This window comes from Hypanus sabinus, chromosome 16 (genome assembly GCF_030144855.1).
Source record: "Hypanus sabinus isolate sHypSab1 chromosome 16, sHypSab1.hap1, whole genome shotgun sequence".
In the NCBI taxonomy this organism is placed as follows: domain Eukaryota; kingdom Metazoa; phylum Chordata; class Chondrichthyes; order Myliobatiformes; family Dasyatidae; genus Hypanus; species Hypanus sabinus.
The window spans coordinates 62,012,243-62,031,395 of NC_082721.1; the positions used below are offsets into that span (position 1 = coordinate 62,012,243).

The 19,153-nt window shown below is 47.1% G+C and overlaps 1 protein-coding gene across 3 annotated transcripts in view; it reads right to left on the bottom strand.

Moving 5' to 3' along the window:
- Positions 1–19,153, bottom strand: part of camsap3 (calmodulin regulated spectrin-associated protein family, member 3) — a 237,083-nt gene that overhangs the window by 17,691 nt on the left and 200,239 nt on the right. For all 3 annotated transcript variants that reach the window (XM_059991912.1, XM_059991913.1, XM_059991915.1), the window contains 4 exons: positions 18,171–18,246; positions 14,263–16,363; positions 4,422–4,546; positions 2,265–2,467 (listed from right to left, as the gene is read on the bottom strand). In XM_059991912.1, coding sequence (XP_059847895.1) covers positions 2,265–2,467; positions 4,422–4,546; positions 14,263–16,363; positions 18,171–18,246 — 2,505 coding nt within the window. The remainder of the gene's footprint in view (positions 1–2,264; positions 2,468–4,421; positions 4,547–14,262; positions 16,364–18,170; positions 18,247–19,153) is intronic.

The window sequence follows — 19,153 nt, forward strand, 5'->3', positions numbered from 1 at the left end:
TGAAAAGAAATCGACTTTTTGGATTAAAGTGCACTCTACATATTTGTAAATAAATCACCGCTCAGGACCCCAAGTATCGATCCATCATGTATTGCTGCTTATTGGGTCAAACTCCTTATTTGGAATGCCCCATTCTGACAGGGACCAGCTGCCCCGCAGCTGCAGTTGAACATGTCTGCCACTAGGTGGAGCACTGAACAACAAGGTCCACTGCAGAGTTAACAGCAACATACAGTTTTAATGTTTCAACCTACATGTGACAAATAAAGCTAATCATTAATTTTTTTCACCAGGCAACATCCTGGTGAGCCTCCTCTGCACTCTTTCCAGCTGTAGCGTGGTGACCAGAAACGTTGACTAAGGCAGGAGGAAGAATTCCACTCTTGAAGAAAATGTTGAATCTTTTACAGTCCCCTGAAGCATCTCATTCATTGACAGCACACTCAGAACTGCACCAGAAAGTCTAAATTACAGGAGGCCTTAGCCAGATCATAGAACAGTACAGGCAGGCTTTCTGGTCCATAATGTTATGCCAACTTTTTAACCTAATGTCAATCTAAACCTTCCTTCCCACATATCCCTTCATTTTTCTATCATCCGTGCCCGTCTAAGAGTGTCTTAAGCATCCCTAATGTATTTGCCTCGACCATCACCCCTGGCAGTGCTTTACACGCACCTACCACATTTTGTGTAGAAAACCTACCTCTGACATCTCCCATAAACCTTTCTCCAATCACCTCTGGTATTAACCATTGCCACCCTGGGAAAAAGATGCTGGCTATCCACTCTGTCGTGCCTCTTATCATTATTTGCAGCTCTCATCTTCCTTCTCTCCAAACAGAAAACCCCTAGCTCACTCCACCTTTATCAACGTGCTTTGTCACATTTTCAAAATGTTCAATCAGGCTTGTGAGATGAGACCTGCCCCTCACAAAGCCTGACTATGCCTAGTCAGACTATGGCTACGTCCACACTACGCCGGACAAATCTGTAACCAAAGCTTTTTCTCTTTGTTTTTACCCTCCGTCCACACTAAAATGGCATTTTTGTCCCCCAAAACTGGAGCTTTTCAGAAACGCTTTCCAAAGTGTGTATTTTTGAAAACGCCGCTTGGGCAGATCAGTGTGGACGGGGTAACCGGAGAAATCTGAAAACACTATCAGACAGCAGTGCGCCATTTCATTGTTTTCCTGAACACAACATAACAATTTCAGAACAGATGGCAATGAGACTGAAGCCAGAAGAGTTAGAAATGTATTCACCAAATACTTCGACCCATAGCTTACTGAATAAATAAGTATACTCACTTTGCCCTGTTTTCTATCCTTGTTTGTATGAAGGTGGTTACAGCCTAATGTAACATTGTATGGAAATACAAGATAATACTGATGCAGACATGTTCTACACATTTAACAAGGTACTTTATTAATGCAACAGAGTTAGTCAGTTTTTCAATGTTCATCGTCAGCCGGGTCATACAGTCCGTGAACTCCCTGTCAGTTGCCTCCGTATGCTTCAATTTTTTTTTACTTTTAAGTCCTCCTGCGCGAGAGCCAACAGCTGTCTGTCGTTTAAGTTTCTCTAGTCTGTAACTGCACAAACACACTCTTTCATGGCGAGATTCGAAATATGTCACTTGTTTTCGGTAGATGTGTCCTGTGCATGCGCAGCAGGAGGAGATTTGCCGAAATCTCCGTTTTAATGTGGACAGAGATATTTTTTAAAATGGCTAGTGTGGACGCCTATTGTTTTTATGTGAAACCGGCATTTTCAAAATTAGCTGGTCTAGTGTGGATGTAGCCAATGTTTCTCCAAATGTGCATAAATCCTGACTAAGAATTTTCTCCAATGAATTGCCCACCACTGAGTTATACTGGTCTATAATTCCCCCGGTTATTTCTATTCCCTTTCTTGAACAAAGTAATCACTTTACACTTTACTGGATTGAACTCCATCTGCCACTTCTTAGCCCAGCTCAATGTCCCATTGAAACCCACAACAACCGTCTGTGTTATCCACAACACCACCAACCTTCATTCACTTGAAAACTTACCCTTCCACTTCCACATTCATATCATTTATGAAAAATGAAACTTCCATCTGGAAGTTCATGTCAAGAAGACCAGCGGGAAATTGCTCTGGAATTCAGAGATAAAGCAACCCCAGCCAATCACCTTTCCAAACATCCATGCCTCTGTGGATCCAGCTGCCTCTCTTTGCACCTCTGTGAGACAATGGGAAGCTATCTGAGAAACTTCACTCACCTAGCAGCCCCTTGACAGGGCTCCGAGTCAGCACAGAATCATCTCGGAAGACCGAGGATTTGGGACGCGGCTTCCTCCCCCTGCTCGCTGGGGACTTTGCCCTCAGAACCTTGTCCAGGTCTTCCATGACTTTGAGCTGGTGCCTCCGGAGGTACTCCTGCTTGGTGAAGCTCCTCTCTAGTCTCTCCTCCTCCACTGGTTGCCTGGAATTGAACAGCATAAGAATTAGCACAAGACCAGGAGTTTTCCCATAATCTTCCTTTCCCCTAAAAGAACATTTGGATTGTCAATGGAGTACCATTAGGCCACAGGGAGCTTAGCTGTTATACAGCCAGAAGATACAGGAACAGAATTAGGCCATTTGGCCCATCGAGCCTGTTCAGCCATTCAATCACAGGTGAGTTTGTTCTCTCACCTTCTCCCAGTAAGCCTTTAACAACCGAGCTATCAATCTCTGTCTTAAATTCACCCAGTTACTTGGCCTCCACAACCATCCATGGCAATGAATTCCACAGATTGACCATACTCTGGCAGAAGAAATTTCCCCACATCAGTTTTAAAGGGATGTCCCTTTATTCTGAAGCTGTACCCTCGGATCCTAGTTTCTCCATATGATAGAAAGATCCTCTCCACATCCAGTTTATACAGGCCTTCCATTATACAGTGGCTCATTCTTCTGAACTTCACAGAGCACAAGCCCAGACACACAGACTCCCCATACATTAAGCCTTTAGTTCCCAGGATCATTATGTTTTGAACCCACTCCAAGGCCTTCCTTAGATGTGGGGCCCAAGTCTGGGGCCTACATCTTTCCCTAGATACAGGGCCCAGGTTTTAGGCTTGCATCTGTCCTTAGGAACGGGGCCGAAATTTGCCCACAACATTCCAAATGCCTGATGAAGCCTCAGTTAGTTTTATTCTCTCTCTCCAAAGCTTTACAGCAGGGGAGTGAAAGAACAGTTCCCTAGTGGGAACACTTTCTTGTCACCGTACAGAGGCCATGGGATCCACAGCTGCCAGAATAGGAAAGAATCAGAACCAGGTTTAATATCACTTGCACGTGTCGTGAAAGTTGTAAACTTAGCGGCAGCAGTACAATGTAATACGTGGTAAATACAGAACAAATATATAAAGAAATCAATTACAGTAAGTATAAGTATCTTAAAAGGTTAGATTAAAAATAGTAGTGGAAAAACAGAAGTAATAAGAAAGTGAGGTAGTGTTCATGGGTTCAATGTCCATTCAGGAATCGGATGGCAGAGGAGAAGAAGCTGTTCCTGAATCACTGAGTGTGTGAATCGCTTAAAGAGCTGCCTAAACTTCCCCTGCATGCTTTCTCTTGCTTTCCAATCTCATTCCTATTTTATGCTCAGTCAGTTCCCCAATACACACCGGAATTAGAATCAAAGGATTGTCACATACACGAAAGCTCATAAAAACTGCATTGCTTGCTGAGTTCTTCCAGCATTTTTGGATGGAAAGTGAGATGGATTGTGGTGAACAAGTGTGGGGACTCACAGGGACAAAGGACTTTCTGCCATTTAAGTTCCCTTGAATCCCACGCCACTGTCTTCCTATCACTCTGGGCCTAAACCCTGGAACTCTCTCCCCACCAGTCCTGTGACAGCACCTCCATCAGAAGGACTACAACATTCAAGGTGACTCGCCCCCCACCTTCTCAAGGGTGTTTAGCAGGAGATACAAAATGCTGGCCCTGGCGGTAATGCTCGATCTTCAGGGATTTAATAAGTTGCTCATTAACATCATTCAAGATGATAAGAATGTTTTTTTATATTTAGAGATACAGCACAGTAACAGGCCTTCTGGGCCAGTGAGCCTGTGCCGCCCAATCACACCATGTGACCACTTAACCTACTAACCCGTACGTCTTTGGAATGTGGGAGGAAACTGGAACACCCAGAAGAAACTCGCATGGTCACAGGAAGAACTTGCAAACTCCTTACAGACAGCAGCAGAATTGAATCCGTGTCACTGGCGCCATAACAGCATTACACTAACCGCTACGTCACTGTGTGGGGAGGGATGCTGTATTCAGAGCATACAGTGTGGAAAGCTGTTGGAACCTCAACAGCAACAATGGTGACAGACTTTCTCCAGGATAACACAGGCTGAAACTGGCTCACCGCATGTCCTCACCTGCTCTGTTCTTTCTCCGCATCCAACCAGAGTCGACGCTTCCGAAACTCTTCCGTTCGTTTCTGTTGCTTCTCCATTAAGGCTGCTCGCTTTAGAGCCATCTCCTCTTCCGCTTTGGCCTCATCCTAGTAAGAGTTAGTTCAGAAGTGCAAAATGTTTTAGAAATACAATCGCTTTTAGCCTCAATTTAAATGCAGCCGATGGCCCAGTATTAGACTGGCTACAGGACCAGCTAAAGTGTAGTGGAATAAAGGGAATTACAGAGGCAGCAGAGAGGAGCTGGCCAAAATTATTTAGAAAGGTACACTGGTAGAGAAGACAGCAGAGCAGCCATGGCTGGAATTTCCAGGGGCAATCCCGAAAGCACAGAATTTCTACAGTACATCGTGAAAAGGACAAAGTATTCTAAAGGCAAGTTAACACAACTGTGGCTGACTAGAGAAGTCAAAACCAACACAAATGCCAGAAATAGCATATAAAAGAGCAGAAATCAGTGGAAAGTTAGAGGACTGGGAAGCTTTTAAAAACCAACAGAAGGCCACCAAAAAAATTATAAAGAACAAAAAGATGGAATGTAAAGGCAAGTTAGCCAATAATATTAAAGAGGATGCTAAAAGGTTCTTCAGATATAAATTGTAAAAGAGAGACAAGAGTAGATAACAGACTGCTGGAAAATGATGCTGGATAGTAATGGGGACAAGGAATTGGCAGAAGAACTGGTTCTGGGTATTTTGATTCGGTCTTCACTGTGGAAGACACTAGCAGTATGCCAGAAATTCAAGTTTCGGGGGGGGGGGCACAAAAGTGTGAAGTTGCCATTACTAGCAAGAAGGTTCTTAGGAAACTGAACGTCACCTGGACCAAATGGTATTAACCCCGGGGTACTGAGGAGAGGCTGAAGGGATTGTGGAGGCATTAGTAATGAATCAAGAATCAATCGATTCTGGCATGGTGCCGGAGGAATGGGAAATTGCAAAAGTCATTCCACTCTTCAAGAAGGGAGGAAGGCAGAAGAAAGGAAATTACAGTCTAACTTCAGTGGTTGGGAGATGTTGTAGAGTAGATTTTTTAAGGATGGGGTTCTGGGTATTGGAGGCATAAGATAAAGTAGGCTGTGCTTTCTATGGTTTCCTTAAGGGAAAATCTTGCCTGACAAATCTGCTGGAATTCTTTGAAGAAACAACGGTTAGGATAGACAAAGGAGAATCGGTGGATGTTGTGTGCTTAGATTTTCAGGAAGCCTTTAACAAGGTGCCACGTGAGGCTCCTTGACAAGTTAAAACCCCTGGTATTACAGGAAAGATAGAGCAGTGGCTGGAGAATTTTCTGGTTGGCTACTGGTGAATAGTTGTGTTCCACAGGGGTCTGTGTTGAGACCACTTATCTTTACGTCATATGGCAATGACTTGGATGATGGAATTGACAGCTTTGTGGCAAATTTGTGGATAACTCAAAGACAGGGGGCGGAGCAGGTAGTTGAGGACTTCGACAGATAAGGAGAGTGGGCAGAAAGGGCAGATGGAACACAATGCCAGGGAGCATATGGTCATGCATTTGGTAAAAAAATAGAAGTGCAGACTACTTTAAATGGAGAGAAAATTGAAAAATCAGAGTCCTTGTGCAAGGTTCCCTAAAGGTTAATTTGCAGATCGAGTCGGTGGTGAAGAAAGCAAAGGTGATGTTAGCATTTATTTCAAGAGGACTAGAATATAAAAATAAAGATGTAATGTTGAGCCTTATAAAGCACTGTAAAAGCCTCACTTGGAGTAATATGAGCAGTTTTGGGCCCCTTAATCTACGAAAGGATGTGCTGACATGGAGACAGCTCAAATGAAGCTCGCAAAAATGAGCTGGAATCAAAAAGCTTGTCATATGAGGAGCTTTGGATAGCTCTGGACATACTCACTGGAGTTCAGAAGAATTAGGGATTGTGGGGGAGCGTAAGACCAGAGGGCACAACCTCAGAATAGAGGGACATCCTTTTAGGACAGAGGTGAGGAGTAATTTCTTTAGCCAGAGAGTGGTGAATCAGTGGAATATGTTGCCACAAGCAGCTGTGGAGACCAAATCTTTGGGTATATTTAAGACACAGGTTAATCGATTCTTGATTAGTGAGGGCATGAAGAGATATGGAGAGAAGGCAGAAACCTGGGGCTGAGATGGAAAATGGATCAGCCGTGATGAAATGCTGGAGCAGACTCAATGATACAAATGGCCAACTCTACTCCTATATCCTATGGTATTATAGTCCAAGTGATCCAAACGTAAATGCTGTAGATACAGAGAATGGTAGAAACATTCAGCAGGTTAGGCAGCACCTACAGAGAGAAACTCACTGTTTTAGGTCAATGACCTTGCCTGAGAAGGATGAATAATTCTAATGAAAGATCTTCGACCTGAAGCATTAACTTCGTCTCTCTTGGCCATAGAAGACGGGTAGTGATGGACGGGTGTAATTCTGACTGGACCTAGAAGCATGGGCATTCTGCTTAGGAAGGAAGGTTGCCAAAGGATTCAGCAGAATACAGACCGAATCTGAATCTGACCCTTGTTGTTCTGCTGCAGCAGTACAGTGCAATCTATAAAAATATACTTCCATTTACAATAAGAGTATAAGAAATAAGTAAGTAGTGCAGGAGTAAAATAATGAGGTAGTGTTCGTGGGTTCTGAATGCAGTGGCGAAGGGGAAGAAGCGTACTGTTCGGTTCTGGTCACCTCATTATAGGAAGTATGTGAAAGCTTTTGAGAAGGTGCACAGATGAACAAGGATGATCAAACACGAGGAAATCTGCAGATGCTGGAAATTCGAGCAACTCACACAAAATGCTGGTGGGACACAGCATCTATAAGGAGAAGCACTGTCGACATTCTGGCATCAGGACAAACTGAAAGGAAAGATACTAAGAGACTTGAAAGTAGTGGGGGGAGGGGGAAATGCGAAATGATAGGAGAAGACAGGAGGGGGAGGGATGAAGCTAAAAGCTGGAAAGGTGATTGGCAAAAGGGATACAGAGCTGGAGAAGGGAAAGGATCATGGGACGGGAGGCCTCAGGAGTAAGAAAGGGGAAGTGGGGGGTGCACCAGAGGGAGATGGAGAACAGGCAGAGTGATGGGCAGAGAGAGAGAAAAAAAAACAACTAAATGTCAGGGATGGGGTAAGAAGGGGAGGAGGGGCATTAATAGAAGTTAGAGAAGTCAATGTTCATGCCATCAGGTTGGAGGCTACCCAGCCGGTATATAAGGTGTTGTTCCTCCAACCTGAGTTTGGATTCATTTTGACAGTAGAGGAGGCCATGGATAGATATATCAGAATGGGAATGGGACATGGAATTAAAATGTGTGGCCACTGGGAGATCCTGCTTTCTCTGGCGGACTGAACATAGGTTTTCAGCGTAACAGTCTCCCAGTCTGTGTCGGGTCTCAGCAATATATAAAAGGCCACACCGGGAGCACCGGACGCAGTATACCACACCAGCCAACTCACAGGTGAAGTGTCGCCTCAACTGGAAGGACTGTCTGGGGCTCTGAATGGTGGTGAGGGAGGAAGTGTAAGGGCAGGTGTAATACTTGTTCCGTTTACAAGGATAAGTGCCAGGAGGGAGATCGGTGGGAAGGGATGGAGGGGACGAGTGGAGAAGGGAGTCGCATAGAGAGCGATCCCTGCAGAAAGCAGAAAAGGGGGTGGAGAGGGAAAGATGTGCTTGGTAGTGGAATCCCGTTGGAAGTTACGGAGAATTATACGTTGGACCTGGAGGCTGGTGGGAACACAAGGGGAACCCTATCCCGAGTGGGGTACATTGACAACTGCATTGGCGCTGCCTCCTGCACACATGCTGAGCTTGTTGACTTCATTAACTTTGCCTCCAACTTTCACCCTGCCCTCAAATTTACCTGGTCCATTTCCGACACCTCCCTCCCCTTTCTTGATCTTTCTGTCTCCATCTCTGGAGACGGCCTGTCTACTGATATCTACTATAAGCCTACAGACTCTCACAGCTACCTGAACTATTCCTCTTCCCACCCTGTCTCTTGCAAAAAGGCTATCCCCTTTTCACAATTCCTCCATCTCCGCAGCATCTGCTCTCAGGATGAGGTTTTTCATTCCAGGATGAAGGAGATGTCTTCCTTTTTTAAACAAAGGGGCTTCCCTTCCTCCACCATCAACTCTGCTCTCAAATGCATCTCTCCCATTTCCCGCACATCTGCCCTCAACCCACCCGCCCGCCACCCCACCAGCCTCCAGGTCCAACATATAGTTCTCCATAACTTCCGCCACCTCCAACGGAATCCCACTACCAAACGCATTTTTCCCTCCCCCCCCTTTCTGCTTTTCATAGGGATCTCTCCCTACGCGACTCCCTTGCCACTCGTCCCCCCCATCCCTTCCCACCGATCTCCCTCCTGGCACTTATCCTTGTAAATGGAACAAGTGCTACACCTGCCCTTACACTTCCTCCCTCACCACCATTCAGGGCCCCAGACAGTCCTTCCAGGTGAGGCGACACTTCACCTGTGAGTCGGCTGGTGTGGTATACAGCGTCCGGTGCTCCCGGTGTGGCCTTTTATATATTGGTGAGACCTGATGCAGACTGGGAGACTGTTACGCTGAAAACCTATGCTCAGTCCGCCAGAGAAAGCAGGATCTCCCAGTGGCCACACATTTTAATTCCACGTCCCAATCCCATTCTGATATGTCTATCCATGGCCTCCTCTACTGTCAAAATGAATCCAAACTCAGGTTGGAGGAACAACACCTTATATACCAGCTGGGTAGCCTCCAACCTGATGGCATGAACATTGACTTCTCTAACTTCTGTTAATGCCCCTCCTCTCCTTCTTACCCCATCCCTGACATATTTAGTTGTTTGCCTGTTCTCCATCTGCCTCTGGTGCTCCCCCCACTTTCTTTCTCCTGAGGCCTCCCGTCCCATGATCCTTTCCTTCTGCAGCTCTGTATCACTTTCGCCTATCACCTTTCCAGCTCTTAGCTTCATCCCAACCCCTCTGGTCTTCTCCTGTCATTTCGCAATTCCCCCTCCCCCCACTACTTTCAAATCTCTTAGAATCTTTCCTTTCAGTTAGTCCTGACGAAGGATCTCGGCCCGAAACATCGACATTGCTTCTCCCTATAGATGCTGCCTGACCTACTGCGTTCCACCAGCATTTTGTGTGTGTTGTTTTAACTAGGATGATGCCTGGAGTAAAGACCATAAGACACAGGGACAGAATTAGGCCATTCCCCATTCCCACAGAAAATTCCTTCTCTTGGGATTCAGCACCTCCATTTACTATCGTGACATTATACTGTCTATATCTTTGCTATCTCCCATTGTAATTTGAACCCCACGTCCTGGCCACTATTCAGACGCCTGTCTTAGGATAGCTTGAGTGAGCTATGGCTTTTCTCTTTGGAGCAAATGAGGCGACTTGACAGAGATATACAAGACCATGAGGTATGGATTGAGTGGTCAACCAGAGGCTTTTTCCAAGGGTTAAAATGGCTAATACAAGGGGGCATGACATTAAGGTTTTGGGAGAAAAACGCATGGGGGGTGTCAGAGGGAAGATTTCTCACAGAGAATGGTGGGTGTGTGGAATGTGCTGCCAGAGGTGATGGTAGAGGCAGACACAGTGGGAGGAAAGGGTTAGATTGATCTTGGAGTAGATTAAAAGCTTGGCACAACATTGTAGGCCAAAGCCCATACTACGTTGTACTGTTCTTCCTGAGTGTGGGTCTTCAGGCTCCCATACCTCCTCCCTGATGGTAGCAATGTGAAGAGGGGTCTTCAGGCTCCTGTACCTCCTCCCTGATGGTAGCAATGAGAAGAGGGGTCTTCAGGCTCCTGTACCTCCTCCCTGATGGTAGCAATGAGAAGAGGGGTCTTCAGGCTCCTGTACCTCCTCCCTGATGGTACCAATGAGAAGAGGGGTCTTCAGGCTCCTGTACCTCCTCCCTGATGGTAGCAATGAGAAGAGGGGTCTTCAGGCTCCTGTACCTCCTCCCTGATGGTAGCAATGAGGAGCGGGGTCTTCAGGCTCCTGTACCTCCTCCCTGATGGTAGCAATGAGAAGAGGGGTCTTCAGGCTCCTGTACCTCCTCCCTGATGGTAGTAATGAGAAGAGGGGTCTTCAGGCTCCTGTACCTCCTCCCTGATGGTAGCAATGAGAAGAGGGAATGTGCCAGATGGCCATCTTGAGACGTCCTTGATGGTGGGGAGGCTCATGCCCATGATGGAGTTAGCCAAGTCTACAACACTCGGCAGCATTTCCTGATCCTGTGCATTGGCACAAGATTGGAACCAATGGAAATTTGGGTAGAGAAATGGCAGAAGGAGCTTACACCAGACCGGTGTGAAGTGTTGCACCTTGGTAGGTCAAGCTCAAAAGGAAAGTTCAAGTTTAATTGTCATTCAACCACAGGTGTAAACCTTTGAACACAGCTAAACAAAGCAGCTTTCTTTCAGGACCAAGGTGCAAACCAAGGTACCAACAGTCATACACAGCACAAGGCACAAAGAGCACATACGTAAGATAGCACTCACACAAAAAAACAAATAGTCCAAGTCCCTGAGTGACATGTCCTGTAAAATGATGGTGCATTGGATGTTCTCAGCAAGAACAGGCAGTTCACGTAATCAGCTTATCTTTCACTGAGCGAACCCTGGAGGGCAGCAACGATGTGAGGGGCCAATCCCCAAACCAGCATGGACACCACAGTACACCACCTCCAGTATCTCCCCTGCTGGACGGCTGCAACAGGCAAGCCGTAGCTTGAGGCCTGCTCCTCGGTATAACCAAGGCCACGCAGCTCCCCCACCAATAAATAAGGGAAACCGATTTGTAGTACCTTACGCTACCAACGTCCTACAAGGTCTTACGAATGCAAGAGAAGCATCCAAGACAACCACTTGCTGTTAGACTGCACAACACCTTTGTGCCCAGACTCCAATGCCTTTCTGTAGCAGGCGGTAACTCAGTCTGCACCAAGACCAGCTCCTCCACTAATGAGCCACTCGCTGATGGGGTAGGACCTGTAGTACCTGAACTTCTTAATGTCCAGCATTGTTTTGTAATCATAAAAAACGATGTTTAAAAAAGACAAAAACACTTTTGGTTGGCCTTCTTACTGGAAATCAACAACATTAATGTACAGAGAGATCTTGGGGTACCAGTCCTCAGCTCCCTGAAAGTGGCAACATAAGGAGATAGGGTTATAAAGAAGGCATATGACATACTTGCCTTCAGCAGTCAGGGTGTTCAGTATAGCAGTTGAAAAGTCCTGTTGCAGCTGTGCAAAACTAGGTTCTGGCCTCATTTGGAATATTGTGTGCAGTTCTGGTCACCACATTACAAGGAGGATATGGAGGCTCGGGAGAGGGTACAGAAGAGGTTCACCAAGATGTTCCCTGAGTATTAATGATAAGTAGAGTTGGACAAACATGAATTGTTTTCTCTGGGGCATCAGAGGCCGAATGTAGATATGGCAGATAGCAAGAGAATTTTTTCACCTCCAGGGAGGAAACACAGAGATAGAGGGGAGATGGTCAGTCATTGGGGTGATGGGAAGGGCAAGCTGGATCCAGGCAAGGAGGGGTGATAGGCATATGGAGGAGAGAGGGTGGAAATAGCAACAGAAGCTGGGAAATGGGTGGAGGCAATAAAGGGTGGCAGATGATAGGAATCTGAAAGTGGGGCATAGAATCAAGTGAGGCATATGGCAATGGTGAGAAAAGAGGACCTACACAGGGCAGTACAGCTCAGAACCAGGCCCTTTGGCCCATCTAGCCTCTGCCAAACTATTACTCTGCCCCATCTCATCGACACATACCCAGACCATGGCCCTCTATGTACTTATCTAAACATTTCATAAGGGTTGCTATAGAACCCACATCCGCCACTTCCATTGGCAGCTCATTCCATACTCGCACCACCCTCTGAGTTAAGATGATCCTCCTCAGGTTTCCCTCAAGTATTTCACCTTTCATACTTAACGTACGACTTCTAGTTCGACACTCATCCAATCTCTGTGGGAGAGGATTTACCCTGTTTTCACCCTTCAGAATTTTCTAACCCTCTATCAAATCTCCCCTCATTCTCCTACAATCCAGAGAATAAAGTCCTAACCTATTTAATCCTTCCCTATAACTCAGGTTCTCAAGTCATAGGAACATAGAGAACCTGCAGCACAATACAGGCCTTTCAGCTCCCAATGCTGTGCCGAACACGTACTGACTTTAGAAAGTCCCAATAGCATCCTTGTAAAAATTTTCCTGTGATCTTTCAATCTTATGGATATCTTTCCATAGGTAGGTGACCAGAACTGCACACAATACTCCAAATTTGGCCATGATTCACTGCTCCCTGGGTGAAGAAATTCCTGACTCAAAGTTCCATTCCAGGCAAGGGAAGGAGTGGCTGGCATCCACTGTCCAGCTCAAAATGATCAGATTTCATTCTAAATTCCTGAGAATATGTTAAACGCCAGCCAATGATAACATGTCACTGAGCATCAATACAAGGGACTTTCAGCTATATTGTGAGCTTAACAATATCCACAGAGATAATGGCAGATGCAAATAAAGTAATGACATTCCTGGCAGCAGTTTCATTTATTAAACCCACACTTCTCTGCTAATTTTTCTCTCACTAAGAGGCAGAACCAATCCCCATCTCATTATAATTGAGGACATTAATTTAATGTTAATATCAAATGTTTCTTGCGGTATGAACTTTAGAGCTAGGGTTTTACACAGATCAGGAGCACTTAAAGAGTGTCAAAATGCCCTCTTCACAGGGCAAGAACTCACGACAGCCACCCTGAGATCTCTCAACATTGACCAGCTTTATCCTGCTACTGGAGACCTGCAAGACTTTACGAGTATTTAAGGAAGAGGTTGAAAAATTCTTGACTGGTCATGGCATGAAGGGATATGGGGGGAAGGCAGGAGATTGGGGTTGAGAGGGGAAATGGATCAGCCATGATGAAATGGCAGACACGATGGGCCAAATGGCTTAATTCTGCTCCTATATCTTATGGTCTATTCAATTCCAGCCAGGCAGGATGTGGAGGCTTTGGAGAGATTCGCCAGGATGCTGCCTGGACTAGAGGGCATGAGCTACAAGGAAAGGCTGGACAAAGACAGGTTGCTTTCTCTGGAGTGGCAAAGACCGAGGGAACACGGATACACAGATATGAGATTCTGCACGTGCTGCAAGTCTTCAGTAACATAGAACAATGCTAGGTGAACACTGGAGAGGAGTAAACAGTCAATGTTTCGGGCCAAAACCTAGGACTGGAAGGGGGCAGAAGCCAGAATGAGAAGGTGGGAGAAAGGGGAGGAGTCCAAGCTGGCAGGTGATAGGCGAGACCAGGTAAGGGGGCAAGTGGGCGGGTGGGGGAATGAGAGAGGTTGGGAGATGAAAGGTCAAAGAGGTAAAAAGCTGAGGGAAAAGGCACCTGATGGGAGGGGGCAATGGACCATGGAGGAAAGGGAGGAGGTAGGGAACTGGAGGGAGCTGATGGGCAGGTTATGAGGGTGGGAGAAGAAGAGGAGGAACAACACCTCATTTTTTGGTGAAAGAACATCCCAAGAACTGCTAACAAACAAAATTTACCAGAGAGAGAGAGATCTACGGATAGGTGACCAATGGCTTGGCTTAAGGTAGGTTTATAATAGAGGTTCCTAAGGGAGCAGAGGGGATCTTGGTCCTACCTCTAACACGTATGCACACATTCAAAAATAACTCCATTCATGTTAGATACCGTAAGCTGGCCCAGTGCTCACTTCGCCCAGTCTTTTGAACAGAAAGTAATGAGAACCAAAGCAAAAGGTCACCAACCTTGAAGAAGAAGCCAACAGACCTCTGCTCCATGTCCATTTGGTCATTTGTAGAGTCTTTACTGCTCTCTGGGTCATCTTCACCATCTTCAGGACCCTTCAGGGAGGACAGTGGTATCTCGATCAAACTAGTCCTTTTAGTAGAGGAGGCATTTTCCTTCTTTCCAACATCGGACTGACCATCTGGTTGCTCACTTGTCTTTAGAGGTACAATTGGTCCTACTGGCCTAAGGTTGCCTTCATTCTCAAGGTCAAAGGCGGGACTGACTGGATCCGCCACCAAGGGTTCACTTGTCTGGCTGCCGACCCTCGCCACTGGACCAACTGGCCTCAGCTTCGGCCTAGCATCCACATCTGCTTCCCTGTCCTGCTCATCACCAAAACAAATGGAAGACTTGGTCTGCACTGTCACTTGGCTGGGGGAAAATTTTCGGAGGTGGGGCAAGGAGTCGACGCTCTGTGGCGGGGTGAGGACACGGGTCAGGGGTGTGATCTTCAGCTCTACGGGACGGGTGTGCCGTGGGCTCTTGGGAGGGGTCGGATTCGCCTTCTTCGGTGCCACCTGGGGCGATCGGGTCCCAGAAGAGGCAGGCTTACGAGAGGGTGAGGGTGAGGGCGATGAGAACTCTGAGGACTTGGGCGGCTGGAATTCGCGTGTCGGCCTCTGCGTGGAGGACTTGGGGGCAGGGATGACCCACGACTGGGCACTCTTCCTCTCCATCAATGTCTCCTGCTGCTGCTGAAGCTTCTGCATGTCGATCTGCAGCGACGACAGAGCTGAGTTCAGCTTCGCCACGGCATTGTTGTACTCCCCAATGTCCACGTCTGCCTCAGGCTCCTTCGGAGACTCTGGGACATTTAGCTTCACGTGTTTCTCACTGTGGTTCTTGCCCAGGGTCTCCGCACCCTTCTGTCCTGCTCTGCCCCCTTTCCCTGCCAACTCCGTTGGTACCGGGCTCTCACTTTCCTCATCATCCTCAATCTTGGACAGCCTCTCCTCCAGGGACATCTTCCTCCTGCCTGTCTCCATTGAGGCCCCACTCTCCTCCGCCTCCCCACCGCCCTCCTCCCCCTCCTCCTTCTTCTTCAGCTGCAGGAAGGCGCTCTTGCCCAATCTCTGCCTGTGCTTGGCAAAGATGGCCTCGATCCTTTTCTTCTGCGCCTCGATGGCCCGCCTTTTCTCCTCCAGCCGGATACCCAGCTGGGACATCTCGGACACCAGCGCCTGGTTCCTGCCGGGGCTCTCGTCCGCCCTCTGCGCCCAGGACGCCATGGCCTGGTCGTTCAGTTCCGTGCTGTCGGGTGTCACCTTCTTCATCTTCCTCTCGGCAAAGCTGGTCATCTTCACCCCAGAACCCGAGGAGGCTACGCTCTCTGCCTGCGAGCTCAGAGAGCTCAGGCACGACGTGCACTCATCTTTGCTGGTCAGGTCCTTCTCCAGAGCCGGCCTGGAAGAGTCCTCCACATCCGAGTCCAAACTGTTGTCTCTCAGCACCGAGTCATCGTCCCGTGAAAAGTTTCCGTCTTCTGAGGGGCCATTGCCGCTGATTGTCTGATACCCACCTGGGGCAGGGATCTCAGAATCCTTGGCCGGGTTGCTGGATTTGTACAGAGGATCCACGTCAACCTTGGACGGGTTCCCCTTGGGTTTGAGAAACCCTTCTGTCACGTTGGGTCCGTGAAGGAAAAAGCCATCTGGTGCTCCTTCGGGGCGGAGCCTGGGCTCAAGTTTATCTGAGTTATGAATTATCTTCAATGCCTCTTCAATGGTTGGCAACTCCATGTAGTTATGATCATCGAGCAACCCATTTTCAACAGCCTTCTGGTGCCCAGGATGATCTTTGGACAACTGTGACCGTTTGCGAGGTGCCGTTGGTGACAAAACAAGTCCGTTCTCATCACCTGGGGCTGCCTCCTCCTTCCCTGGGTCTTCAGCACAACCGTACGGTGCTCCCACTAAACTGCTGGACGAGCGGTAGGCATTGGTAGTCAAGCTGTCAGAGCTGATGGACCTCATCAAGCCAACTGGATTACCCATGACCACGTCAACGTCACTGTCCAGGCCGAAGGGTATGCTGAAGGAGATAGCCTGCGACAGCGGTCTGCACGGGAGAGAAGATGGCCCTGGTCAGGTTAAGTGGCTGGTTCATGATCTGAAACCCCTGTAGAAGGCAAGTTGTGATTGGACACCTATTCCCCCTCCGCCACACCCCTCCCCCCTCCACCCCACACAGAGGTGCCCTGATTGGACATCCCCAACAGAAGGCAAGTCCCCATTGGACACAAAACTGAAATGGCGGATGGAATCACTAACAAACCAAAAAAAAAAATTGGAATTGGAAAGACTACTGGGTTGGGAAGCGGATGTTTTTTATTCCCTATGAGCTCAGATGGACCATGTACTCTTTCCATGATTGCCATGGAGGAGGTCATTTGATCCACTGAGTGTACACCTGCTCCCATCTGTGCCAATCCCTCGGCATTCTCCTGTTCCTATCCAATCTGCCTTTGAAAGTAGTGACGGGATGTATTTGCACCATACATTCAGAATCAGAATCAGGTTTATTATCACTGGCATGTGACGCGGTATGAGATCACGCAATGACATCCCACTCTCTCTCACTCCGAATGGGACAAGTTATTTTCCTCATACCTGCCTTTATATTCTTTCCCAACTTTTTCATCATTTTCCCGGGTCCTTGAGATATCTGCTTTTGGGAAGAGTTTTTCTGACCCTTGCCTCCCTACGCCAGAGAGACCAAGTCCAAAGAGTCACCACTGAATTTCATTTCTTGCCCTCTTGAATGACAGTGGTAAATCCAATTCTTGCAGAGAGCAATAACCTTAATTTAGAAAGCAAAACCAAAATATCCTTGTTGCTTTTGTGGCCTATTTCCTCAGACGTTAAATTAGGCCATTTCTCAAAGGGGTAGAGAGATCTTAACAACCTTCCATAGCAACAGAACATGTTAAATTGAATACTGCTTCTTTTCTGCTGAGATCAACAAAACATCACTTAGAAGGGAACACAATGTCAACCATTTTGCTGACCTTTGGCTTTTACCCATCCATTGTACTACTGACATTTAACCTTTGCCCCTCTGACCCCCCCCCACACACTCCACCTGCTGAACTTGCTATGCACAAGTGTTTGACAGAAATAAACAGAACATTGGCTCACATTCAAAATGGTTCCTCCACCTGTGGCCACTTCTCTCCCCTCCCACTGGGGAGAACATACTGTATGATGATAGAGTAATACATCACAGAAGCAGGCCCTTTGGCCCACCTGGTCCATGACAACCACACCATCGTCCCTGCTAGTCACAGTTGCTGACGCTTGTCCCGCAACCTCCAAGCTGCTTCCCTCCACATACCTAACCAAATGCCTCTTAAATGTTTCAATTGACCACTTCCTCTGAAAGCTTATTCTAGGTACTCACTACCTCTTGTACAGAAAGTACCTCTCAGGTCCCTTTTAAAGCTCTCCCTGCTTAAAAAAGGATCTAGCGCTTTCCAGGCATATATGATAAGTAAATTCTACTCGGGCATCCAGCCAGGTACAGGTATCGATTATAACCGACATTTCCAAGACAAACTCTGCCACCTTTATCGGGGATGATGCCTGGGCATGTCTAACCCAGTGGGAGAGCAGAAACCTGATTGGATGAGGACTAACCAATCAGGAGGGACGGACTACAGAGGTACAGTATAAACACCACCAGACTAGACATGCCCAAATATAATTTCTGATGAAGATGGCAGAATTTGTCATTGAACCTGTACTCAGCTTGAAGGCAGAGAAGAGGTAATTCCTCTCCCCTTGTTTCTGTGCCCTTTTGGACTCCCCAATGCGGGGGAAAAGGCTATAACTTTGCGTTCCCAACACCTGCACCCAGATATAGTTACCTCCTCAGCTGTTTCTTTGTCCATGCCTTTCCAAAAGAATCGACTTGAGACATTGAGGTAGAGTGATGCAGAGGACCTGGGATAATAGGCAGAGGTTTAGAATGTTTGCGTTTAAAAGATGCACAGAGTTTCTTCTTCTCACTTCTTCTGGTCTAGTTACATCCTGATGAACTAGTTGAAGAGCCATTAAATTTCCCTTGCAATAAACCACAGCCCAATGGAGCAATGGTGAGATTGGCCCAACCAACCAAAGGGCTTTGCCAAATGACAGCTGCTACCAGCCAACCAGGGAGAGTAGCTGCACTATGGATCATTGAAGATTAAAGAGTAGATCATTTAAAGATTAAAGATCACTTAAGCATCATTAGATCATCAATATTAAAGATTAAAGGTCAACCAGAGGACATTAATCTTAAAGGCGGAAACTGTGAATGATGTGAGAATCTGGGAGGAGACAGGCAAAGAGCCAAAAATGAAATCTGATAGGAGAGGACAAGAGGTGAGAAACAAAAAGGGAAGATGGGACTTAAGAACAAGAGGTCTGGAGGTGAAGAACAAGGGGTGGGGGGGGGGGGGGGGAAGGAGTGGATGATGGCCAGGTTGTTCATGATAAGGGGAAACAGACTATCACCCACTCCTTCCTCTTTCTTGTTCCTCACCTCCTTCCCCTAATTCCAGAGTCTACTGTCCCCTCTGATCGGATTTCATTTTCTTCAGCCCTCTGCCTCTTCCACCTAACAACTCCCAGTTTCTCACACCACTCCCATTTCCCCATCACCTGAACTCACCTCCCCCACCAGCTTGTGCTCCTCACCCTCCCCCCAATAATTTATTCTGCCTCTTCCTTTACAGTTCCAATGAATAGTCTCAGCCCAAAATGTTGACTGTTCATTCCTCTCCATAGATGTTGCCTGTCCCGCTGACTTCCCCCCACATTTTCTCTGTGTTACTCTGGACTTCCAGCATCTGCAGTATCTCATGTC